Raw genomic sequence first — 27,039 nt, forward strand, 5'->3', positions numbered from 1 at the left:
TGCAGTTAGAAGGAGTTTATTTTATTGGTTTAAAATCTACAAGTAAATAAATATTCTTAAAACTCACACATTAAAAAACAGAAACTTGCTTATGAGATATTTAAAACATAATCTTCTTAACTTCATAACTTTAACTTAAGGCGTATCTTAGTTAACAAATTGTAACACATATCACCCACAAAACAATTAAATAACAATAAGAACACAAATTGTACACTCTGCTGGGTGATGGACAACAAATTTTTGACCAAACAAATTAAATAATGAAATAAAACTAAGTTACTAAGAATAATCCATAAACAAATTTGATCATTGTTTTCAACGTAACACGAGCACTAGATCTTTTAAAACAGAAAATAACTAAAATAATAATTCTTCTCAAATGAATCATTTTGACAAAGCCAGGACTGGTTTATCTAAAACTTAACATCCTGTGTATTTTGCAAGACATTCATTTTAATGTTTTATGATAATGCAAATAAATTAAACTGCAACATATTTCGATTGCCAATATCTGTAAGTATGTTATAATACAAATGTCATTTCTGTTGTACAACCAGTTTCAAAGAGATCTGGTAATTGGTAATTAGTCCTCTTATGCTTTCCAAGTTATATTTGCTAAGCTCTCTGCCCTACTCTCATACACCCACTTACTGCTGGGGTATGATGTAATATCAATCATACTATAACAGACGGGTTTGTTATAGTATGATTGGTATTATCCTCCCTGGTCAACTGGTATTGATCTGTAGGTTTTCTACAAACAAAAAATACACTACGGTACTCGTACTGAAGCATGGAATGAGGGTTTTGCCCGTACTTCGTTTTCAATCCAACTTCTTCTTTCTGAAAAAAATCATTTTACAAATAAAAACTGTGGCAAGACTTTTCTACAAATACAAACAATCTACACCTAGTAATGAAGCGGACCACAAGCGTCTTTATTATTAGTGCAGTAAAAATAAGCGAATAATTCCATAAACCCAAAAAAAATTAACACAGGCGGGGAATTTGGTACAGATGTTGGGTGTACCTTCCTTTTGAACATACAAAAAGTCCCCTAAAATTGATGCTGTGCTACGGCTGCCATATTGGAAAATGGCGGCATATTTCTGTATTTTTTCCTATACTGTAGTGACTTTATAATTAGAGATACAGGAAAAAGTTAAATATACAAAATGTAGTCCATCTAAAAATACACATTTTTTGTATTTACCATTTTCCTCTAAACCCAACGGTTTTTGAGTTATTTGTGATTAAGTATATTTAGTTTTTTCTATTTATCAAAAATAGGCGAAACCCATGGAAATCGACGGTTACTTTCAAGGTTTACGATCATTCTTCCCATTTAGTTAAATAGTGTAATACTATAAAATCTTAAAATGTAACTTTATTTTATGAGTAAAACAACTCCACCACAGCTAACCTGCAAACTCAGCAAGTTTTCATTTGATTGGATGTTTAATTAAATGTATATAAATAAAATTAGGTTTAACAGGTATCTAGGTTTGCTGCTACAGGGAGGATAGTATAGTGCATATTTTTAGTAAAATATCAATAACTTAGTATAAAATAAACTAATTTTTCAAGTTTGATTACAATAAATCCATAAACAAGCAAACTACAACAGTTAACTTATTCACAAGAATAGCATGGGAGTTTTAAATTTACAATTTACAAATTTAAATATACAAATTTTGGTTGTGTTTACTAAAAAAGATGGCGATTATTTGTCACGATTCAAATATTAACCGAAGGGGTTTTCATAAGGAGATGGAGCAAATTATTTAAGTAATATTAATTCGTACCAAGTACCGGAAATATTTATGCAGTATGGTAATCAACCATATTTTGTAAAGTACGCAATAGTCATATTAATATTTTATCCCCTTTTTTCCATTTAATAATTAATACATCTACTTTTGAAAACCCCTTCGGTTAATATTTGAATCGTGACAAATGATCGCCATCTTTTTTAGTAAACACAAACAAAATTTGTATATTAAAATTTGTAAATTGTAAATTTAAAACTCCCATGCTATTCTTGTGAATAAGTTAACTGTTGTAGTTTGCTTGTTTATGGATTTATTGTGATCAAACTTGAAAAATTAGTTTATTTTATACTAAGTTATTGATATTTTACTAAAAATATGCACTATACTACCCTCCCTGTAGCAGCAAACCTAGATACCTGTTAAACCTAATTTTATTTATATACATTTAATTAAACATCCAATCAAATGAAAACTTGCTGAGTTTGCAGGTTAGCTGTGGTGGAGTTCTTTTACTCATAAAATAAAGTTACATTTTAAGATTTTATAGATTACACTATTTAACTAAATGGGAAGAATTATCGTAACCCTTGAAAGTAACCGTCGATTTCCATGGATTTCGCCTATTGTTGATGTAAATATACTTAATCACAAATAACTCAAAAACCGTTGGGTTTAAAGGAAAATGGTAAATACAAAAAAATGTGTATTTTTAGATGGACTACATTTTGTATATATAAATTTTTCCTGTATCTCTAATAATAAAGTCACTATAGCCAAAAATACAGAAATATAGCGGCCGTAGCACAGCTTCAATTTTAGGGGACTTTTAGTATGTTCAAAAGGAAGGTACACCCAACATCTGTACCAAATTCCCCGCCTGTGCAAATTTTTTTGGGTGAAAACATATTTTTATTGTACTATATGCTATAGGTCAAGATTAATACATTTTAAAATTATTTTGTAAATTTGTAATTATTGTTGTACCTTTTAGCGAATTTCCCATATAGGGAATAAGCTATTACCGTAGTACTCATGGTAAGACCTGGACGCGGGACCGATTTTTTGTTGTTTTGAGGTCCCTAGAGGCCAAAAACACCATCCGTTCAAATTCATATATATATATATATATTTATATATTTATATATATATATATATATATATATATGTGTCCGTTAGCACGATAACTCGAGCAAAAATTATTCGACTTTGATGAAATTTGGTACAAACGTGTAAACCTACATTTATTCAAACGAGTTCGCGATCCAGCATGATCGGACTATGGGAACGGGGGTTTACGGGCGGTTTTATGGGGTAAAAATAGGTTTTTCCCATTTTTGACCCAAAAAACATCAAATTTAGCAATTTCTTTCCAAACCATTTTGTAGAGCTTAAAACAACAAATAATTTAGTATATTGAAGCGTTATAATGCGCCTAATGGTTACGGAGAAAATTCCAAAAAATTGTAAATTTAAAATTCCCATGTTATTTTTATGGAGAATAAGTAAACTGTTGTAGTTTGCTTGTTTATGAACATATTTTGATCAAATTTGGAAAATGTTTTTATTTCTTACTAACTATTAACATTTTACAAAAAAAAAAAAAAAAAAACAGTTTTTTTTTTTTTAAGTAGGTACTTGTTAAACTAATTCTATTTAAATCGGGAATAAATGTTATATTTTTTTTCAGTATAAATCCAATCAGTCAAATGGAAATTCGCTTAGTCTGCAGGTTTGCTGCGGCGGGGGTATTTAATTGATATTACAATTTAAATATTGATGTTACGTGAAAATTTGTTAGTTATAATTGGTTTTTGAATAGTTTATTTTTCACTCTGTTTAAAGTGTATCCTAGTTTTTGTACAATGTTTAAATATAGTATTTAGAGTAATTTTTTGAATGAATGAATAAATATTAATTTTCCTTTTTATTCTTCGAACTAGAATAATTTTGCACTCTGTCCCTCATAATATTAGTTTTATATAAAGATTTATTTTTAGTTTTAATATGTGACAATCTCAAATTCATCATTGAACGAGGCATGTTTTTTAAGTAAGTACAGTTTTTAAATTTCTCCATTCCAGCGCTGTGATTGGCATATTGGGCATTTGCACTGTGTATGTGCATCTATTGGCAAGCCTGCACCAGAAATTCGGCAACAATCAGCCGTGTTTTTCATCCGGTTTTGAGCATTCAAAATGGTACCGCCAATTGAGACTGCCGCCGACTGTGAAGTACACGCTGTAATTAGGTTTTTAAGTACTTAAGGTGTGAATGCCATTGAAATTCATTGAAAGTTTAGTGAAGTGTATGGTGAGAACATTATGAGTGACGGAATGGTACACAAGTGGGTAAGGGCATTTAAAGACGGCCGCACCAACGTTCATGATGAGCAACGCACTGGGAGGCGTCATTACTGTACCCAGTACCAAAGTGCGTAATAAATAAAAATCTTGAATTTTGAATCTTGATTAGTCATTTACAAAAGAGATTTGAAAATTAACAATTTCAATGTATAATATGTAAAAAATGTATACTTTTTCTAAAAGTATACTTGATTTACCACAGTTGCCAATCAAATTGGTATTTTGCTAGCCTGACCAGTTTGCAAAACAGCTGATTTCTCTACATTTTACTTTGACTACTATTAAATTAATGCTTTGATTTAGGAAATTAAAATTTAGCTTTGACTGAAATTTTATTTTAATCTGCAGGAAATGGTTTCTATGTATATTATATTAATTCTTACAAGTTAAATTTTACAAATACACAACAAAATTGTGTTTCATAAAATCGAGGTAATAATTTATATTTATGATGATAATCAACGATATGTAAACTGAGACTATTTTATGTTCGCCGAGTCTTGAAATTTGCAATGACGTTCATCACGTTGCCTCAACAAAATAGATCAGTTATAAACCATATTCGAAGTTGGGTTGTCCGAAGTTGTTTTAAGCCTAAGTATTGAAACACAATAATTACTTCATTAATCATGTTTCTGTTAAAAGCACAGTAAAAATATAAATTTATTTGTAGTGATTTATTAAAATTATAGCTCAAATAATAAAGTATAATTTTAACGTACCAATGACCCATAATAACCTAGAAAATGAAAATCAGACAGTAGCCTACTAAATTGGCCTACAACCATTGGCAAGCTGTACCACAGAACTTAAAAGATAACAGTGTCATTACCAGCTTGCATTGCTTTTTATCAGTCATTGCCGTTACGATGTTTTGATGTTGACATGATTGTGTCAAGTATAGCTCAGATCAGGCTCAAACAAAAAGTAACTTATTTTTTCATACTTTTTAACTAGAAAGATCCACCTTATTTTATATTTTATATTATGGTGCCTTGGTTTAGCATAATTTTAATAGGGATGGACGGGTCCCGAAATTTCGGGAATTTTTCGGGAAAAAAATATTCCCGATTATCGGGACGGGATTACATTTGATTCGGGAATTTTTCGGGACGGGATTTGGTCCGATCGCTGAAGATTTTGCCGCTTCGCGAGTGCCGATGACGCCGCTATTGCGAGCGATAGGTCAGCGAACGCAGGAGACGAAGTCGTTTCGACGATTGCGCCGTGACCGCGGAGTCATACCGACGATCGCGACGTGACCGCGAGTCATACCGACGATCATGCCGTTACCGCGAGTCATACCGACAATCACGCTGTGACCGCGGAGTAGGGATGGACGAGATTGGATTTTAGTTCGAGACGAGACGAGACGAGATTTTTTATTTCTCATAAACTTTCGAGACGAGATCGAGACGGGATTTCCCTTCTCATACACAACGGGAAATGCACGTTCAAAATTTTTACCTGATTTTGTAACATTGTTAGATGACTGTTTAAATACAAAAATAATGATAATAGGCAAGAATATTTACAATCTTTTATTAAAAAACATCAGCATAACATTTTTTTATTAATCACGCCTAACTTATTAAAAATGCCTACGATTAGGAAACATAGTGATATCAGTTAGGATAGAGTTCAACTTATCCTAAAATAAAATAAATCATAAAATAAAAGCAATATTAATTTTTATAAAATAGTTAGGTACTTGTTTTGACTTTTTATAGTAATAAACATTCCTCACACTGCTTACATTTAACAAAACTTCTCAAATGTTATTAAAGTAATATTATTAAGATAATTAAAGTAATATTTACATTTAAAGAATTAATTAAATAAGAACGCCTTCGCAAAGGAAACGCAACTACAACACGCTCCTGTATTGCGGGTATTGCATTGTCTTTCTGCAGGCGTTTTAATTTTTTTTTTTTATTCTCGTCTCGATAAAAATCTCGGCCTAAAAGAAATCTCGTCTCGTGTAACGAGATTTAAAATTTCCCGAAATTTCGAGACTTGACCATCCCTACCGCGGAGTCATACCGACGATCGCGCCGTGACCGCGAGTCATACCGATGATCACCCCGTGACCGCGGAGTCATACCGACGATCACCCCGTGACCGTGGAGTCATACCGACGATCACCCCGTGACCGCGGAGTCATACCGACGATCACGCCGTGACCGCGGTGTCATACCGACGATCGCGCCATGACCGCGAGTCATACCGACGATCATGCCGTGACCGCGAGTCATACCGACAATCACGCTGTGACCGCGGAGTCATACCGACGATCGCGCCGTGACCGCGGAGTCATACCGACGATCGCGCCGTGACCGCGAGTCATACCGACGATCACGCCGTAACCGCGGAGTCATACCGACAATCACGCCGTGACCGCGGAGTCATACCGACGATCGTGCCGTGACCGCAGAGTCATACCAACGACGATCATGCCGTGACCGCGAGTCATACAGACAATCACCCTGTTACCGCCGTCATTTTGACGATCGCATCGTGACCGCGAGTCCTTTCGACCGTGAGTCACAAGTTTCTATAGGTACCTGAAAAATTGTTACCCATCTTTTGGTTTTTATAGGTCAGTGCCACAAACGGTAAAGATTGATTTCGTATGCCTTTTTTGGTAACTGCAATACTCAAGACATTCTTTTTATGCACAGAAAAAAATCGGGAAGGAAATAAAAATCCCGTCCCGTCCCGTCCCGAACTAAAAATTCAATCCCGTCCATCCCTAAATTTTAATAATGATGTATCCAAAGTTTTTCAAGACAATTCAAGAAATGTTGACAATGTTTGTGTCATTGTTTTCTTTAATAACACTACCTTTTAAAAAATTGTTTGCATAAAAACTCCAGTTGATCATTGCCTTCCTAATGTGATATTGTAACCAATGACCTCAAATGTAAGCGACCTCCATGTTAGCTAAGATTCTTGGTAAACGGGGTAGTATTTATATTATATTTTAAAGTACAGGTTAAGTGTAAGAAAGGGCCATGTGACCCTAACTTTGCCTGTGTAAATAAATGATTTTTCATTTCATTTCATTTAGTCTCTGTCCCAACAACCTAGATTAATTGGGAATGTATTGTACTAACCTCAACGTTGTAATAACGTTGGTTGAGCACATAATAATTCATATCTTGTGATTGTTACTTATATTCAGAGGAAATCAACAGTTCAGAAAATAATAGCGATTCAAATACTCTACCGAAAACAGCAGAAAAAGTTATACACCACAGTGTTTAGAAGTGTTGTGAAAAGAAAAACATTTTTTGGCAAAATTTTGCTAAAAAATGTTACGGTAAAAAAATTTTTATACCTCAATAACGAATCCTACTTCAGTAATGACCTCTTTGACAACACTGTAAGGTGGCTCAATAGAGAACTCTCCGGTCATGTTGCTATAATGGTACAAAAGAGGACCCAAATTGATCCAAACTCCTCCTACAACAAAAAATAACAAGCGTTTTACAGTCAACAATAATTTTGTATTCTTGTTTAAGTGTAATAACACAAGAAAAACACTAAAGACTGGTTTAGGAAATGACCAGGGATAAGCATGTTTAAACATTTTTTTAAAAGGCCATAGAATATGCAACTCCGAAATGTTATATCATCCACTATCTCGGTTACGTTGTTGAACGGATTGATGAAACCAACTGGTTATTATTTATTACACAAATAATAATAAAGCAAGCGTAGTGAGATCTTAAATAATTCTAGTAGATTGGAGGTGAAGTGACATGCCAACTTTGTACAATCAACCTGTTCCCAATTGAGGTCCTGCCACTGGCTATAGATAAAGTGGTCACCCCACAGATATTAAAAGTATTGATACAAATTTCAATAATTATTTTGTGAATAAGTTTGGCTATTAACATTGACAGACCATCAGACGTGGAAGACTTCCACCATGCCGAGGAATCTATTCTGACATGACTCCCAACCACAATTTATAAATATAATTAGTCGTTTATCTCCTAGGTAGGACAAAATTCCATCAAAATTAATAAATTAATCAAAGTTTATGTTGCACACTTGTTCCAGTCTCTTCATCATATTAACTAATCTCATACTGACGTGTGAATTTCCAAACGCTTAGTAAATTTTAGTTAAGGTTTTGCTCTTTATTATTCCTACTGCCATTAGCATCCAAACGTTGCCCATTCATGGACGAATATTTCTATTTACTCATGATGTAGCTCTGGTGTAATTTGCAAGGATCTGGAACAAAGTCATCAACCCCTAAACTGGTTAAGATCATCAATCTCTTGAGTAATGAAAAACTGGTTGACGAGTGTGGTTGTTCCTGAACTGCCTCTATGATTTTGGCGTAAGTAAGTATAGACATTCTGGGATTTTTAGGTCAAGGTGTTTCAGGTGCTTCCCTAATGTCTTGATGCGGGATTGAACTCAGGTCTGAGGTTTGATTGACAAGCCAATATGGGCAGAGGCACCTACCATTGACATGTTTCTTGCCTAGGAACAGATGTTCTATGCTCCTTGCTTAATCTCACTCCTGCCGAAAGTCTCTGAGCACAAAAACTTTGCATGAAAACTATTGATCTAGTCAGTATGAGTTGGGGTGTATTAGCGTACACAGGGTTTTTGGAGCCTAAATAAATACGCTTGATAGAAGTGGCGATATAAGGGATTGCTTCAGTGAAGGTGGTTGGTGGTGAATGGAGGATGGGACGATACATTTTTCGGCAGCTCTTCAAGTGCTAAAGACACTGGTAATGGGGAAGGTGTTGAGACAAAATATTATTTTATAAAACCTTTTCTCTAGTGTAGTTAAACACAATATATGGTTTACTGGCATAGGGAGGTGCCTCAGTGCTGTGACTCTTGGAAGTAAAAAAAAAATGTAAGATACTCTTCGGACTCACTGTGTAATCATTTTTTTGTCAATTCACTTCACAATTGTATTTAAAGGTGTATTGGTTCAGATACAAAAAAATTGAATTTTTACATTACAACTCACCAGTACTTAATTATAATTATAATGAATATTAGGTTATTTCCAAACTAAAATTTCAGGAAAGATCTGCATAAGTTACTAAATGCATTATCTCTATAAAAATCTTCTAATGTACATGAGTGCAGGGATTGGCAGCATGGCTGTCTATAGGTAAAGTTGATGAGTTTACCTGCTGCTCAGCATAGGCCCACAGGATACATTATTTTTAATGGTATCATTAGTATAAGCAAACTATATTCTAATTCTCAAGTCCTAGCCCTAATTAAATTTAAATGGTATGTCTGTTTTGTAATGTTTGTAGGTATTTCTATGAGTATTCTGTTTATAATCTTGGCAGTGACGAAGTCTGCTCCTATATTGGAAGTGGACTGTTTTGGTCAGCCAAGCCAACACGACCAGAACAGACCCAGCTCCTACACTATAGATATAGTCTCCATTTCAGGATTCAGTATAGTGTCAGCTCTCGACAAGGAAAGTTGCTTATAAAACTGAAATTTTCAATTTGCAACTGGGACTGACTGGGAGAAGAAAAACAAACTAGTTTGGTTCTTGTCAGACCAGTTCAGACCCGTCCCTCCTTTCCAGCACTACAACTGGCTTCAGTGTAGGAGGGGAGAAGGTGGTGTTTTTCATCATACTCGCTCAGACCGTCAAGTTTGAAGGAATTCCCTTTCCATAATAGGATAGGCGACGCCTAAGGACAAAATGAGACCCTTATACACATTGCTGAAACAGCTCCAGTTTCAAGTAAGGTACAGTAAATTACCTGGCTTAAGAATGTCATAAATCTTTTCAATGAAGTCCACAACATTGTTGGCACAGTCAATGAAAAAGCAAGTGGCAACACAGTCCCAGTCCTCGGGATTTTGATAAATCTGTAAAGAAATGATTCCATCAGATTTAAATTGCACACTCTTAACTAATCATTTATAATAATGACAACTTCAAATACCGGGTGTACACAAAAGAAGTAAACAACTTTGTTTAAAAATTACTGTGAAGTTTTATTTACTTATAAAGAGAATGAAACTGGGACCGATTAAATATTTTACTGGCGGTGCTTCAAAATTGCGGGGCATACCATAGTGACCTGTGCATTAATTAACGCCCGACACTGCCTAGTCGGTCCTACAGGTACCTGGTCGAGAGGTGTTTACTGTTTACTTAAAAAAATAGTAGAAGTCTGCTTAATGCTGTAATTAATTTATGTGCTTTATAATTCTTTAAATTATTGATATTTTTGTTAAGGAGAAAATGATAATTTCACAAGTTTTAAAGCCCGCATGAAAGAAAGAATTAGGGTGAGGGCAAAAGATAGGATTTGGGAGAGGGAGAGTGCAGCCCCCTCTCTCACGGAACAAGAGAGATGTCCGCGGAACAAAAGCGATGTTTCGGCTGGCCCCGAAATCTACCTGCTGACCCCTGGAACAAAAGTAATGTGAAGAAATTAGCCTTCAACCGTGGAACAAAAGCAATACACGCGTATTAAAATTTAAAAATTACTTTTTTGATTCCCCCCTTTATTAATAAGTAAACGAAAAGTTTCTGATGGAATATTTAAATTCTTTCGATAAATTTTTTGTAATATTATACACATTATTATTCTGTGGCAGATTTTAAAACGAATTAATTCTGTAGATGGGTAGTTGTAAGTGGTTTGGTATTTTTTTATAGTTATGGTAAAATGTACATTGATTGCTACAAGGTTGTCTAGAGCAAAAAATGGAATTTGTAATACTTTTTTGATTATGAAATCAACTAGCCAGGATTTCCAAGATTCTCTCATTCTAACATACAAACTTAAGAATGAAATAATCTGATATTTTGTTGTAATTCGCTGATAATTATTACAAATTTTATGAGTTACTTATTTATCTTGTACTGGATTGTTCACTTAAACAAAATAACGTCTGACAGATAGGAATTGTGTCTTAAACTGCCAGTCATTTAAAAAAATAAAACTTCCCAGGTTGAGTTACCTCCAGGAAGTCTCCTGCGGCCATTGTAAACTGCGAGGCTCCATTTTTGAGAAGGGAGTTTGGATTGATATCAGGAAAATAAACTTGTTGCATCTGGTGATCAGCTGTCATGTTATTTTCCACTTGATGTATCCATGGATACACACTGTACAGGTTCACTCCATTGCACCTTCCGGAGAAAACAACATTTTTAAAGCAATAAATAAAGGTGATGGCAGCTATCTTACCTTATAAAAAGTACAGGTAGGACAAAGAACACATAAAAGACACATAAAATATGCAATATAAGTGTAAAGACCTAATTGTACATACCAATCAAGTCAAAAACTTTCAGTAGGCCTAATGTGTTTTTAACTCTGTCTTGGTTCCATCAGAGTGACTGAAAACGGCGTAAAGCAAAAACTCCAAAATCTTGATGTTAACAAAGGAGCTGGACTTGATAACATCCCTCCATCTGTCCTCCATCACTGTTCTGACTTACTTCACAGACCTCTTCAGATGCTCTTTAATGAATCCCTTGCAAAAGGAGTTTTTCCATATGCCCTAAAGAGTGGTTATATTATACCAATCCCCAAAAAAGGAGACCCAAGTGATGTAAAAAATTACCGCCCGATTACTATCCTGTCCGCTGTTGGAAAAATATTTGAAAGCATTGTGGCTGATAGACTCAAATACCATTTTTCAAGAATTATTCACCCTGCTCAGCATGGCTTCGTACCTGGGAAATCAACAGTATCCAATTTGCTACTGTTTCAAGAATCTGTACTCTCTGCCTTCCGCAACAACAACCAGGTTGATACGATCTACATAGACATGGCCAAAGCATTTGACAAAGTTGATCATAACATCTTGGTGTCCAAATTAAGAGGGCATGGAGTTACGGATCCCCTGCTTTCCTGGATTACTGACTACTTGTCCAATCGCTCTCTGGTTGTCAAAATTGGGTCTGTGAAATCTGGAGAGTTTACTCAATCTTCTGGCGTCCCTCAGGGCTCCATATTAGGCCCATGGCTATTTAACATTTTCATCAATGATCTGGTAGACGCTGTGGAAACAAATGCTCTATTGTTTGCCGACGATCTTAAAGTATTCGCCGAGATTTCCTCAGTAGAAGACTGCCGCATGATGCAAAAAAGCCTGGACGGAATCAGTCGATGGTGCATCAGTAACAACATGCAGATTAACCCTGAAAAGTGTTCAAGTATGTCCTTTCATCGCAGCAAGAACCCCCTCTTGACATCTTACTCAATCTCAGATGTTGATATCCATAGAGTTACCGTTATAAAGGATCTGGGTGTTTTCTTCCGTCACGACATGGGCTTCTCAGACCACGTTGATGGGATTTGTAAACAGGGCAACAAAATGTTGGGCTTCATCTCAAGATCTACCCGTGGGATTAACAACCCTGATGCTCTAAGAACGCTGTACTGCGCTATGGTGAGACAGATTGTGGAGTACGCCAGCCCCGTGTGGTCACCCTATGCTATTGGTGAAAAAGACAGGCTGGAAGCATTGCAGAGACGTTTCATCCGCTTAGTGGGAGTTCGCAATGGCTTTAACTACGCGGACGTCCCTGTCGTTTCTCTCTCTTCTGAACTGCAGCTTGTATCTCTTGCGGTGCGCCAAAACTTGGCCGACTTCATGCTCCTACTGAAAATAATCAGAGGTCTTCTATTTTGTCCGTATCTCCTGTCAAAAATTGACTTCAAAGTACCGTCTGGCACTAGGACTAGGGAACTCTTCGTCCGAAGACACAACAACACGTCTTTCGACTTCCACAGCCCACTAGCTCGTCTTGCCAGGCTTGGAAACCGTGTTGCTCCGGACTGTGACCTGTTCTGTGACACAATTTCTCATCTCAGAAGATGTGCTACGGAAATCTTCACTCCTTGAACCTGTACGAGCGTAAACTAGGCCTACTTCCAGACACAGATTTTCACCAGCATTTGTTCATCTTGTGATGTAGGCCCCATGTAAAATTTGTAAAACTGATTATTATGTTTGTTCCTGCATTTTTGTCAATGTAAAATTATTTATTGTAAAACAATTATTGTAACGAATTTGTCAATTTGTATGTATTGTAAAATAACTTAAACTCTTCTTGATCTCACTCATGCACTACTTGTTGCCATCCAACTCTCTATTTAAAAATTGTAAATATTTGTATTGTTAATATTTTTGTTACTATTGATATTGTTACCACTATTGTTATTGTTCACTATTTGTTCACTATTTTGTTGTGAGTTGTTATGTTGTTAATGTTTTTCATTGTAAAGTGGCTATGCCGTTGGGAAATAAAATAAATAAATAAATAAAACCAGAATAGTTTAGCCGTAATCCGCCATTTTGTAGATCTCTTGCATTTCATACACGTTAAAAGATTTAATATTACAAACATTGAAATAATAAGCATTCTTGATAGAATCCTTCCTTAGTAAGGATAGTTTCATAAATTTAATAAAATGGTGAATCAACATAAAAATCTAAAAGTAAATAAACTACCAAAGGTTTTAAACTGGTAATTGCTGTTTATAAAAATAAACATAATTCTTACCCATCAGGAAATTTCAAACCAAACATAGCAACAGCATTAATTTAAGTATGGTTCAACATATCTCGAAACCTTGTGTCCGTGCATGTAGTGCATGACAGAAATTTGAGTTAACATTAATTAACTCATAAGTTAATAACATAACATAAGTTAATCTATAAAAGGTTTAACGTAAAACGTTTTAAAATATAGATTATAGTGTTTTGTGATTTGTTATTAATTGCATGTTGTATCATGACTTGACTGCTATACAGTACATATTTTTTGACTACTACCCTCTGTACTGTATTCCAACTTAGGTTGGGCGTTTGTGTATTGTTAGTTGTAATGTGTTAGTTAAGTTTTTTTTCACCTGAAGACGGGATCAGATTCCAGATCCCGAAACGTTGTGTAGTTTTTTACTTTCGTGATGGAAAATGTCCGCAATAAACCTTTGAACAACATTAACTCACCATCACCAACAATGAACTTCAAACAAAGAATTGTCTTCCAATTTATTTGGGGTTTTGTTGAGTGTCACAAAGTATTGAGTACATCGATTGCGACATCACGTTCGGTTGTTTGGATCGTGGTATGGAATGCATGGCCTGATTGTTTTGCTAACATGAGGTGTCATCATTCTGTGTGACGTGTAGGACCGCCGAACCTGGGGTAGTCAATCAGAGTCGAGCTCAAGGTGTCAGTGAGTCGCGGTTATGCGCTACCTTTCCCTTCCCCGTGGGTGGGCATGTCCGTTTACTTTAATATTTTGATACTTTAAGTTCCCCAAACATGTTCAATTTTAAATAGTTTAATCTAAATTGTCTGTATTTCCAATTGTCAGTAACTTATTAAGAAAGTCTTTTTGTTCATTTAACACTCCGTAATAAATTAAGTATTGAATTTCCTACTAGCCGCATTCGCTTATTGAGTTTCTACCCTTCCCGTGCGTGGTTGTTACATGTGAAATCCTCTAGGAGTCAACCAATGACTGACGGAGATGCAATGTTCGACTAGACAAAATGGAGCTGTGGGGCGTGAAACCAGAACGATCGATTTAGAAGAGATCTTGATTAGCCTATGTTCTGAAAAACATTGTATTTACAAAGATTGACGATATATGCTTGTTAACATCCAGTGAACTTAATAATCCTGAAACCGTTAAAAAAGTTATGGTCGGCGCTAATAAAATTTATAAACCTACGTCTAACTATCAGCAACACAGTGAAACCAGTATAGCTAACATTCATAACCGACAGTGGACAGAAGCAAAAGCTAACAAATCTCGAGGCTTATTGACTAACAGACCTCAACAGTTTGGACACACAACCATATATTTAAACCATGTTCAAAGTAATCTTTAGGAAATGACTCTAATGGCCTAAACTCACTCAGAAAGGAAAAAGGGTGGTGCATTCTGATCTGTTGTTATGCTTCAACTTAAGTAGAGGAACTCTTAGATTTCTAGTAAGTTCAATATATTAAATAAACCAGTTGAACACATTGTTTTACACCCAGCTGATATAATCTTTCAGTCAAAAGACCATACCATGGCCAACACAGTAAAAAATGCCTTTGATAGTATATCATATTTTATTTAATAGTACAATAATATATTACGTTACTAGCCCGGTAAGTGGTGTTTTACTGACGCCTCGCGCGGGATTTTCGTGCGAGTACGTTAAAGCTTACCGGGCAAGTAACGTATGATACTTTACATCATAATACACGGAATAATAAGTAAATTTTAAACGCATAACACAATTTATTAAGACATAACATAAATAATAATATTTTTATATTACAGAAAATAAAATTGGCCATTAGAGTTAGCGGTTTATTTCATCAGCTAAGTGCAGGGTAAAAAAATTTTACTGTGCACTGCATGGTAAAAGTACATAACGTTACTTTTCCGTATTTAGGCATGGTAAAGGGCAACTGATGTAAACTATTAAACACTAGGATTGAAATCTATGGCACATTTGGGTTTTGTTAAGTAAATTGAAGTTCTTTTTATAAAATGCAAACTAAATACATTTTGATTTAATTGCTTTTAATTTTTGACAGATTAAATTTAAATCTGTTTGAACCTTTTCTGTTATTTCACTATCACTACTTGTTTTCATTTGTGTTAATTCACTACCGCTTCAAATATATGAAGCGAAATGTTCTATTGCTCTAAAACTGCACTTCAATCATTTTTATGTCAGCTGAGGTATTCCTTCTCCACTAGGAATTTGTTATTGCTGACCTTGTCTCATCGTTGTTTAGAAACGTATGGACGGAGAGCTCATGTGGGCTACAGTCCTGAAAACGTATTTGAAACAGTGCTACAGCACATAGCGCAGTTCACGTTCCCAAAATATTAACTAAATTTGTGTGTGTGTTATTTTGCTAACAATGTTTTAATCTAGCTTAATTTTTTTTAATATTTGTTTACATTTTAAAATGTGTTAAACGTGCACTATGTTTTTATTTTACCCTTATACAAAATATTTTCCACTTACTTTATGGTTCTGGCTATGTATTCTGATCCAACCCTTTACAAATAAACTTAAACAGGAAATCAAGTTATGGTAGTGACTAAAGAAAATGGCAGTAAAAATGTAGCAGTAATGAATTTAAAAATCTGCCCATGAGTTTTATTTAACAAACAAAAGTTCAAGTAGTACACTTTGATGATATATATGAGAATTATATGCTGTAATAAAGTCATCACAGAAAGTACAGTACATTTTAATATAATTATCATAGAAATATTGCTAACAACTTATCTTTTACCTGTTCAAGACAAAATTTGATGCAAAAAGCATAAAAAGCGAAAACTCATTCCCCTGGCATGTGTAGCCTCGATGTGCTATTTCAAAAGCCAACCTTCCAAGACCAGAACCTGGGACCAACACTTTGATTGATTGGGTATTGCTGAAACAAAAAATTCAAGTTTATTTAAACATAACTAGGCAAGGTCTAAGTACCTATTTAAAAACATTAAGGAAGAAGGATGGGACACAACCAACTTACCCAATAAAAAGAGTTCCATGCAGTCTACAGCACAATTGAATTTGATATTCTATCCCTACAAGGGGACTTCTTCAAAAGGTAGAAGCTTGTACTAAGGAACCTTAAAAATTTTGATTCTCTCACTAATCCGGCTACAACTAAGTAGTGCCACAGTTGTGGGAGGGAAATGGGGAAAGACGTTAAAATTGAGTATATAGCAATCAAGGCCGTAGCCAGGGGGGGGGGGTTAGGGGGTCAAACCCCCCCCCCCCCCCCGAAATACCGAAATTTAGTAGTAAACATTAATACTGGGTTTTAAATTAAATTATAAAATTTAAATCATAACAGAGGATCCAACAACATAACAACATTGTGCATTGCATGCATACTAATATTTTAGATTTTTTTTATTAAAATACAAGATACAAAAATGCACAAGTATAAATATCACATGGATGCAGTAGGTTACAGCCTTACTCCCTAGTCTTTGCTGTGCGCTGCGTGACTGTAGTGTGCGCGTGCGGTGCGATCCAGAATATAGCATATTAACTCATAGACTATCCGCTAGGGGGCACTACGTACAGGGTGCAGGCGGCAAGACACCAACCAACACGTGCTGGCGCCGCCGTCTAGGTTAAGGTCGCACGGACGCACGGTGACAACACCAAATGTGAAGCGAATGTGTAGTGTAGTGTGTATCAACTGAGTGATTTAGTATTGCATTGTGGAAAGAAAGGTATGTTTTTTGTTTTCTTAATAAATATCTTTAACAATTTATAGTACAGTAAACCGTAAACCAACAATCTGTAGGCCTACTTTTGCATAGCATTTGGACCAAAGACAAATAATTGTATTTTGTATTAGCAAAATATTATTTCGTACAAAAGTTAGTTAAGTTACTTACCGTTTTGTTAAACTCGCAAAATAATTAATACTTTTTGATGAAATGGCGACCATAACAAATTGGTATAATTACAATACTATTTTACTTTCTTTTTCCCAATAGTTACAGACTATAAGAAGTGTTAATTTGTCGACTATAGATAGGCCTATAGGCCTACAAAGATATTCATTTTTTTTTTTAATATTAACATGAGGCAAATGCATAATACTGTAATATTTAACGATCCTAAATTCTTTATACCCCCGCCGCAGCAAACCTGCAGACTAAGTGAATTTCCATTTGCCTGATTGGATTTACACTCAAATGTCTCCTTAAAAATATCACATTTATTCCCTATTTAAATAACATTAGTTTAATAAGTACTTAGGTTTGCTGCAACAGGGAGGGTAAAAAGGGGTGTTTTTTTTTTGTAAAATGTTAATGGTTTACATTTTTGGTGCATTTTCCAAATTTGATCAAAATATGTTTATAAACAAGCAAAATACAACAGTTTGCTAGTTTACTTCATCTCCATAAGACTAACATGGGAATTTTAAATTTACAGTTTTTTGGAATTTTCTCTGCAACTTTTAGGCGCATAACCACACTTCAACATACCAAATTATTTGCTTTTTTAAGCTCTACAAAATAGTTTGGAAAGAAGATGCTAAATTTTAAGTTTTTAGGGTCAAAAATCGGAAAAACAAATTTTTACCCCATAAAACCCTGTTCCCATAGTCCGATAATACTGGTTCGCGAACTCGTTCGAATAAACGTAGGTTTCTTTGTTTGAAGTTCATTGTTGGTGATGGTGAGTTAATGTTGTTCAAAGGTTTATTGCGGACATTTTCCATCACGAATGTAAAAAACAATACACAACGTTTCGGGATCTGGAATCTGATCCCGTCTTCAGGTGAAAAAACTTAACTAACACATTACAACTAACAATACACAAACGCCCAACCTAAGTTGGAATACACTACCGAGGGTAGTAGTCAAAAAATATGCACTGTATAGCAGTCAAGTCATGATACAACATGCAATTAATAACAAATCACAAAAACACTATAATCTATAAAAGGTTTACGTACAAAAAACTCACACAATGGAACACTAACAACACCGTACGCTATGACTCCACCAATGAGACTGAACCAACATGGCTGACCAATCGGAAACACGGAGACAACAGAAATGGCTTCCGGTCCCTGGAAAAGTAAAACCAACAAAATGGCGGAGCGATGTACGATGCCGCAAGATGGGTGTTAATTATGTTTATTCCTACCACGAGTTTTACTACGAGTTAACATAACGTGCGAATTTTGAGGAGAACTCGTTATTTCCCTATTTATTGAACAATTAAGTTCCCTATCCTTTAGTTCCTTGTTCAAAATGGGTAGCCAAAGTGGCCTTATTTCAACCGATGACTGACTGATTGGTTGGTCTGCTAATTTAATGTATGAGGCTTCAATGAGTTTACGTTTGAAAAAATGAGGTTCCTTATGGACAATTTTTGCCTCTTCAAAATTCATACGATGATTTTCGGACCAGCAATGATGAGCGATCTTAGATTTTTCCACTAAACCTTTTTTGGTGTTTTCTCTGTGTTCTTTGATTCTAATGTTCAACGGTCTTTTTGTCTCGCCATAGTAAGGCCTGGAACAATCATTGCAATTTATTCTGTAAACACAGTTTTTAGTATCCTGAGTGTCATTTTTGGGTTTTGTTTTGACGAGACTCTGCCTAAGTGTGTTTTGTGTCCTAAATGCTGTTTGCACATTAAATTTCCTAGCAACCCTTCTGATTTTTTCCGACAGTCCTGACACATACGGGATTGACATGTGGACGAGTTTTTCCTTGCGATTTTGTAAAGGTTCACGCGTAGCCCTATCTTTCTTGCATTTGTTTATAATGGATCGAGGGTATCCGTTACTAGCCAAATCCTGTTCTACTTTCTTAATTTCATCCTTTAACTCATCCTGATTGGAGCAAATGCTCTTAGCCCTGTCAAACAGAGAGTAAGCAACCCCCTCCTTGACAGAAATTTGGTGGTTTGATTGGAAGTTTAGATACTGCCCTGTGTGTGTCTTTTTTCTATAAACAGATGTTCTAAGACTGTTCAAATGCTTTTCTACGCACACGTCCAAAAAGGGGAGTTTGTTTTGTGATTCCACCTCCATGGTTAGTTTTATGGAGGATGAAACGCTATTAAGATGCTCTAAAAACTCATTCAATTTATCATCTCCATGAGGGAAAACCACGAAAGTGTCATCGACATATCTCCACCATATCCTTGGTTTGAGCCGAGCTGAAGCCAAAGCTTTTTGCTCAAACTCCTCCATAAAGATGTTGGCAAAGATAGGTGACAATGGTGACCCCATGGCCATACCCTCATCTTGACGGTATAATTTACCCTCTAATTGGAAATAGTTACATTGAGTACACAACTCCAAAAGTTCCATTATGACGTTAACAGGGAGTTTAGTTCTGTTTGCTAAAGTATCGTCGTTTGTGAGACGAGTCTCAATTATTACTTACTCCACAATTGTTCAATTGTGTTCAATGTTGTTGTTGTTGTGTTCAATTGTTACTTTTTCCAGGGACCGGAAGCCATTTCTATTGTCTCCGTGTTTCCGATTGGTCAGCCATGTTGGTTCAGTCTCATTGGTGGAGTCATAGCGTACGGTGTTGTTAGTGTTCCATTGTGTGAGTTTTTTGTACGTAAACCTTTTATAGATTATAGTGTTTTTGTGATTTGTTATTAATTGCATGTTGTATCATGACTTGACTGCTATACAGTGCATATTTTTTGACTACTACCCTCGGTAGTGTATTCCAACTTAGGTTGGGCGTTTGTGTATTGTTAGTTGTAATGTGTTAGTTAAGTTTTTTCACCTGAAGACGGGATCAGATTCCAGATCCCGAAACGTTGTGTATTGTTTTTTACATTCGTGATGGAAAATGTCCGCAATAAACCTTTGAACAACGTAGGTTTGATAAGAAAGCAGTATCCAGAAGCACTTTATGTCCATTGTTGCTCTCACTCGTTAAACCTTGCTCTTTGTCACTCTTGCAATTTACAGAGTGTGAGAAATTGTGTTGGCACAGTCAAATCTGTGATAAGTTTTTTCAAAATCTCTCCAAAAAGAATGAATTTGCTGAAAGAAAAAATTAAAACAGAGAACCCGGACTCACAATGGAAAACTCTAACATCGATGTGTGAAACCAGGTGGGTTGAGAACCACAACAGCCTACTTAAGTTTCGGGAACTTTTCAAAACTATCACAGCCACCTAGCGACACAGACATGGATACATCTTCCAAGGCATCATCATTTGTGAGGGCATTGATTTGTGGGGAGTTCGTTATTAGCCTATGCTTCTTAGCTAAAGTGTTTTCACATACTGTGACTCTTTGTAAAGTGTTACAATCCCCCCTGTGTGATTTGAAATCTGCAACAGATCATGTTGGAAACATTGTAGACCTCTTTCAGAATATGCGAAAGAACATTGAGGTGGAGTTTTCTTGTATCTACAAGACAGCTAAATCGTTGCTTGCTGATGTTTGTGGAGAAGTCAAGCTCCCTCGTATCGCTGCATCACAACGCAACCGATGTAACATAACATACAAACTTCAGATCCAGAAGAATATTTTCGCATTGCGATGGCAATTCCACTGCTTGAAGATTTTACAAATCAGCTGCAAGGAAGATTCATGGATCATCAAGGAGTTTTCCAGAATTTGAACGCTCTGTTACCGTCTCTATGTTGCAATGAATCTACTGTTTTAGATATGGAATATTTAAAAGTTTACAAAAATAAAGTGGACTTAGACTTATTGGAATCCGAGTTTGATTTGTGCAAGATAAATTGGAAAAAACAGGCACAGTGTGATCGTCCATCAAATGCGATTGAAGCCCTTTCAGAATGCAATAAGAATTTTACCCCATCATTTTCAAACTTTTACAAATATTTTCCACTCTTCCAGTTACCACCTGTACGCCAGAACGTACGTTTTCAACACTCGACTTATCTCAGGAACCCTTGTGGTCAAGACCGGCTTTGTGGCCTAGCTTTGATGTCAGTTCATAGGAGTATATCAATTTCGACAGACGAGGTTGTAAACATTTTTGCGTCAAAACATGGCAGAAGGTTGAATTTTGTTTTGTAAACTGTTTTCTCTCCATATATCACAGTGCTGTTTACCTTACTAATACACATAATTAGCAGATAACTTCTGTTATGTTTTCTATCATTTTCCCCACTTTTTTTAAACTTGCTTAACGATTTTGCACCATAACTGATTTATTTACCTATTATTATGTTTTGCAATATCCATTCATATTTAATGTCATTCTAATAAATCTGATCTATTAAATAGGAATAGGTATTAAAACTATGAAGTATTTACAATATAAAGTAGCCTACAATACGTTTTGAGATTTATGAATGCAATAGGCATAACAGTTTTTAAAATGTCTAAATAAATGGGGAAATGGGAGGTTTTGCACACAGTTCTAGACGTTGAAACTGGCTGTAGAAAGTCACCCAACGGCTTTTAGGAGGGATGGCCGAAGTCTACAGTGTGTTTTAAAATTAATGAATGCAACCGTCATTGTTTAATTTTTAAAATGTCTATTTGCTCATGACAAACAACAGGTGAAATGGGAGTTTATATGGACAGTTGGGCACAGTTTTAGGTGTTAAAAATGGCTTTAGAAAGCCACCAAATGGCTTTGAAAATTCCAAATTTTTCCAGGGGAGAACCCCCAGACCCCCCTGTTTTATTGGGGGGTGCTCCACACCCCCCAGACCCCCACCTAGCAAGTGAAGTTGATAGCAATCATGGTGAAATCATGTAAATTTCCCTCAGTTTCTGAGATCATAGTTGTTTTATCCATCAGTCTCAAATCATTGTGCATTTTCTGCAGATGATTTCAATGACCTCAATAATATTGTGAAATTAATACTTCGACTTGATTTTCATAAGATTTCAAAAACACTAATATAAAATAAACAAACACAACTTCACTGCAAAGCGACACAACTGGAATAGACATTAGAGGGACAGTGACATTACATTTGCTATAAATAGACTAAAAAGTCAATATTGCAGACTGCCGGATCACCTGTCTCTCCAAGAAAGAAGTCTGGCCTTCTAACCACTAGTCTGCCCATAATGTAACATGCCTCCACTCATTTAGGTGTTAAGAAATTATAAAACAAAGAGAGGGCTAACAGATGCCTATTTTAGCCTTAATTGATTACATAAACTCTAGTCATACATCACACACTCGAAATACTGTAACAACACTTAGGCCTAGCAATCATCAAATACAAAAAGTTACAAATATAAATAGCCTAAAGTATGGCCATATTAATTAATATTCGATTAAAATATGCTTGAGTTTGTTATAACGCTAGAACAGTTTTTGTTACACAAAAAACCCTCATTAAGTGTGCTTTAAACAGATTTGATTCGATTATCATTTGAAACTCTTGTAAGATCCTTGAGTGGTCGGTTGGTTTTATACAAACTAATTTTTCCTTTTCTCTAAACAAAGAGTTTTGAATGGTATTTACAGAATCAGAATCGTCCTTTATTGTCCTTCAGCATTACATACATGCAATAGACAAAGTCATTTTTAACATGCAAAATTAATAAAAAATACATAACATACAATTTGTAATAGATAGGCTTATAACTATAATACTGATTATTAAAAACTAACAGAATGCTCTTTATAAAATTCTTCTAGGCTGTAAAAAGGATTTTGGCTCAGCCAGTCATACAACCTTTTTTTAAACACTTTAAGCTCCAGAAATTTACAGCTATCACTTAACTTATTAAATAATTTTAAACTAACTATATTAAAACTATCTTGACATTTACTTAACCTAGTATATGGCAGGTCTAGCATAGATTGGTTTCTTGTATTATGGCTATGTATATCTGATCTTAAAACTAATAAACCTAAATTAAAATCTTTTTTCACCTTCACCAAGCAAACAAATACATACAAATTTATCACGGTTTGAATTTTTACATTTTGTTAGCAAAGGGTTATGCCTAAGCTTTCCATTTTTTCAAGAGAAACCTTATTCAAAATCCGAAGTGCTTTTTTTTTTTGGATTAACAAAACTTGATCTATATGGGCACTATTTCCCCAAAGAATTAGGTCATAATTTATATCTGACTGGAAAAATGTGAAATAAGCTGTTCTAACATATGACTCAGGTACAATATCTATCAGTGATTTGAGCAAGAATGTGACTCTAGATAATTTACAACATACTAACTCAACATGTTTTTCCCAGTACTATCAATTACAGTAAGGGTTTGTTACGTAAATTTCAGGAGCGATGTAGTTAAGGCTGCATATAGTCTGAACTACGGCTAACAAATTGGCCTAGATGCAGACTGTATTGGATGTAAATGGGCAAGTCCCAGTATATTTATTTATTCATTTTACTCATTGTTTACACCCCATTAAAATTAATCACCTCACAGATTTGAGGAATTTTTATTCAATGATTTCAAAATAATTAGATTCAGGTAAAGTGCCTAAATTTCTCATGTTTCTATTGTACCTATTTGTCTTTACTTCTAGGAAGGTTCACACAACTTACCAAGAGGCAGGTGGGAAATTGTTTACTACTTCATCCACAATTGGTTGATAACAAGCATTGCGCTCTGATTTCCCTTCCTCACTCCAGTCTCTGACAAACTGTTTCAGTGTAGTTTGGACACGTTCTATATCCATCACTGAAGGCTTCGGGCCATTGGGCTGGAACATCGCAACACACTACAATAGATCCTATCAATGTTTAGATTTGGCAGTTCTTATGCTATGGTGGGTATATCATCGTTTTATAGCATTAATTTATTTCAGATCATGGTTGAAATTGATTTACAGCCGTGTAAGTATCGTAAAACCTTTACAACTGCTGGTGATCATGCTATCAAGATAAGACACATAAATATATGGATATTTGGAGTCTTTCACTCTCCATGTTAAGACCATGGAAAGACTCCAAATATCTAATGTGACTCTCCATGTTGAGAAAGGGGCCAGTGGCCTCGAAATATCCAGTGTTTATTTTGTGTTTTCTTCTGTGTTTTGTAGTGAAGTGGGATGCCTACATTTCTTAAGGTAAGCCTGCTTATCCTATCCTTTCTCTCCCCTATTTCATCATATATTTATGTGTCTTATCTTGATATCATTATCACCAGCAGTTGTAGAGGTTTTACGATACTTAAGCACGGTGTACTGCAGGGGTCAATTTTGGGTCCCATTTTATTTTTGATATTAATAAATTATGTCAGGTTTAATCTGAACTGTTTTTCTACTGTATATGCAGATGATACATCATTGTTCTCTTATCATAATAACCTTGATGTACTTGTTTTTAGTAATAAATAAATAAAAATGCCTTTATTTACGAGCGAGTTTCATGATACATGTTTTTCAAACTAGAGTTGTGTATTGGTTTAATGTCAATGGGCTCTTCATGAATGAAGAGAAAACTGAAAGCATGCTTGTGGCTAACAATTCAAATCAACAACTTGGAACTAGTGTAACAATGTTGGGCATTTCTATTGATTGTAAATTGTCAGTACGTGTTATGACAACTAAATACCCCGACCACAGCAAAGTGAATGAATGTTAGAGTGTTTGCAGATAATCAAGGTTGTGCAAATAATGACTTTATGGTAAACATGAAATCGTAGTACTCATGGTACTCTGATCACTTTATGTATCTCTTTGAATGTCGATGTGGTATCTAAAATACATATGTATCATTGTATCAATAGGCTACAAGCTATTAACTTACCTCATTTAAACCACTTGGATTTGTGTTCTCAAACATATATTCTACATCTTTTATTATGAAATCTAGAAGATTTTGATTATGCTCGACACATCTTCCAAGCTCAGAAAAACTTCCTTTATAGTTTCTTAAAAGATGTTGTTGGTGGTCAGGCAATGACTCAAGTAACTGCTTTGTAACAGTTATTTTCTGGGACAAATGTGACCTATGACAAATAAGTAGAGTAAAATTAACAAAAAAATTATAAAATAGGGATAAGTTGGAAAACAGTTATAAGTTTTACTAGTTAAAAACTGTACAAAGCAAGGAATACCCATCTTGGCTCGTCCGAGCTGTGCATTCTTCATCACAGAATGACTGTGTATAATAAATCATTTGTACTAACCGCCTCCTGCCTATGGAACTCAGTATGTTATCCCATTTAATCCATAGAAAACTGAGCCTGACTGATGGTGGTGCTGAAGGAATATTACTTTAACTGGATGGCCATGGCTTCAGTGTCAGATTTAGGGTACCTCCGGCCCTAGACAAAATTACTTGAGCAGCCCCATCCCAATGGGGGAAATTCTTGGCAATTGCAGAAAAGAAATCGTGAACATCCTCCATGGGCAATCACGGAGACATCATCATCGACACCCAGGACCGCGACAAAACACCTCCCGTGAGCCGAAATCACGGCTCATGATTGGCAACATGACCAACCTAAACAACATGTTTAACCTAAAACAATGTTATTAATAGGCCTATAAAGAGTTTTTGGTACTTTGGTATTATTCGGAGGCCACGTAGGCTATTTACAGTGTGCTGCGGCGCAACGGTTGTAACTGTATGTTAGGTTGGGTCATCATTAATACATTTCTAGGACTTTTCTTGTTTTGTTATGAATCGAAAGATACCAGACGAGTCATACTTTATATTTATAATATCCCAACCTAACATAAGTTAACCCAAAGCGCGCTGTATAGGGGTGACCTCTGTAAATACTAAAGTACCGAGTTTTTAAAGAATTCATGCCAATGAGCCAACCATAGGCCTATTATAACTAAATCACACTTAAGAGCAACCAAATAAGTCGATAAGCAAATAAAATGACAAACTTGTAACTTTCAAAGGCAGCAACAACTCTTTGGAAATGTTTAGTCTCCTCCTCATCGTCAAGTGGAACTTTGGTCCTGCTTGGAAGTGATTCCTTATTCATAGCAGGTGATGATGTTTTCTCGGTCATAGTTCCTGGTTTCTTTCTGGAATACGTTCTGTTCATTGTTCTACTAAAATAAAAACTCTGATCTATTCCAATAGCAGCTTGCCTTAAACAAAACTGAATCAAAATACTGCATTGATAGGCCTAGGCTTATAGTAATTGTTTACTCTGAAACCTTAACCTCAAACCTCACTCAAATACGATGTAACATCCCCATCCCAACAACAACAACATCAACATCACACAAACCGATCACATGGCCAACCTGACAACACGAAACACGAAACGCCGAAAACAAACTAGCAAAAACAGTGATGATAGTGACTCCAATTATACAGGGTAGCTGAAGAGTAACTTACACCCCCCCCCCTTAACTTTTCAACTATTTGAGATATTTGAAATCTGTTTGCGGCAACCTTCTTAGACATGAGGGGCTACAATAATTATGGTTAATTTTGAAAATTGTGCCCTTCGG

The 27,039-nt window shown here is 35.4% G+C and overlaps 1 protein-coding gene across 1 annotated transcript; it reads right to left on the reverse strand.

Annotated features, from left to right (window-relative positions):
- On the reverse strand, positions 1-26,774 carry LOC128997899 (carnosine N-methyltransferase). Its single transcript, XM_054423705.1, has 8 exons — positions 26,461-26,774; positions 25,367-25,568; positions 24,161-24,318; positions 16,431-16,571; positions 11,120-11,288; positions 9,907-10,015; positions 7,479-7,603; positions 1-846 (listed from the first exon to the last, which is right to left on the reverse strand). The coding sequence occupies exons 1-8, from the start codon at positions 26,622-26,624 to the stop codon at positions 679-681; spliced, it is 1,236 nt and encodes a 411-aa protein (XP_054279680.1). The 5' UTR covers positions 26,625-26,774; the 3' UTR covers positions 1-678.
- Between the last annotated feature and the right edge of the window lie 265 nt (positions 26,775-27,039).

Source organism: Macrosteles quadrilineatus, unplaced genomic scaffold, assembly GCF_028750875.1.
Source record: "Macrosteles quadrilineatus isolate MER2022 unplaced genomic scaffold, UCM_ALF_1.0 Scaffold_7__1_contigs__length_78375512, whole genome shotgun sequence".
NCBI lineage: Eukaryota > Metazoa > Arthropoda > Insecta > Hemiptera > Cicadellidae > Macrosteles > Macrosteles quadrilineatus.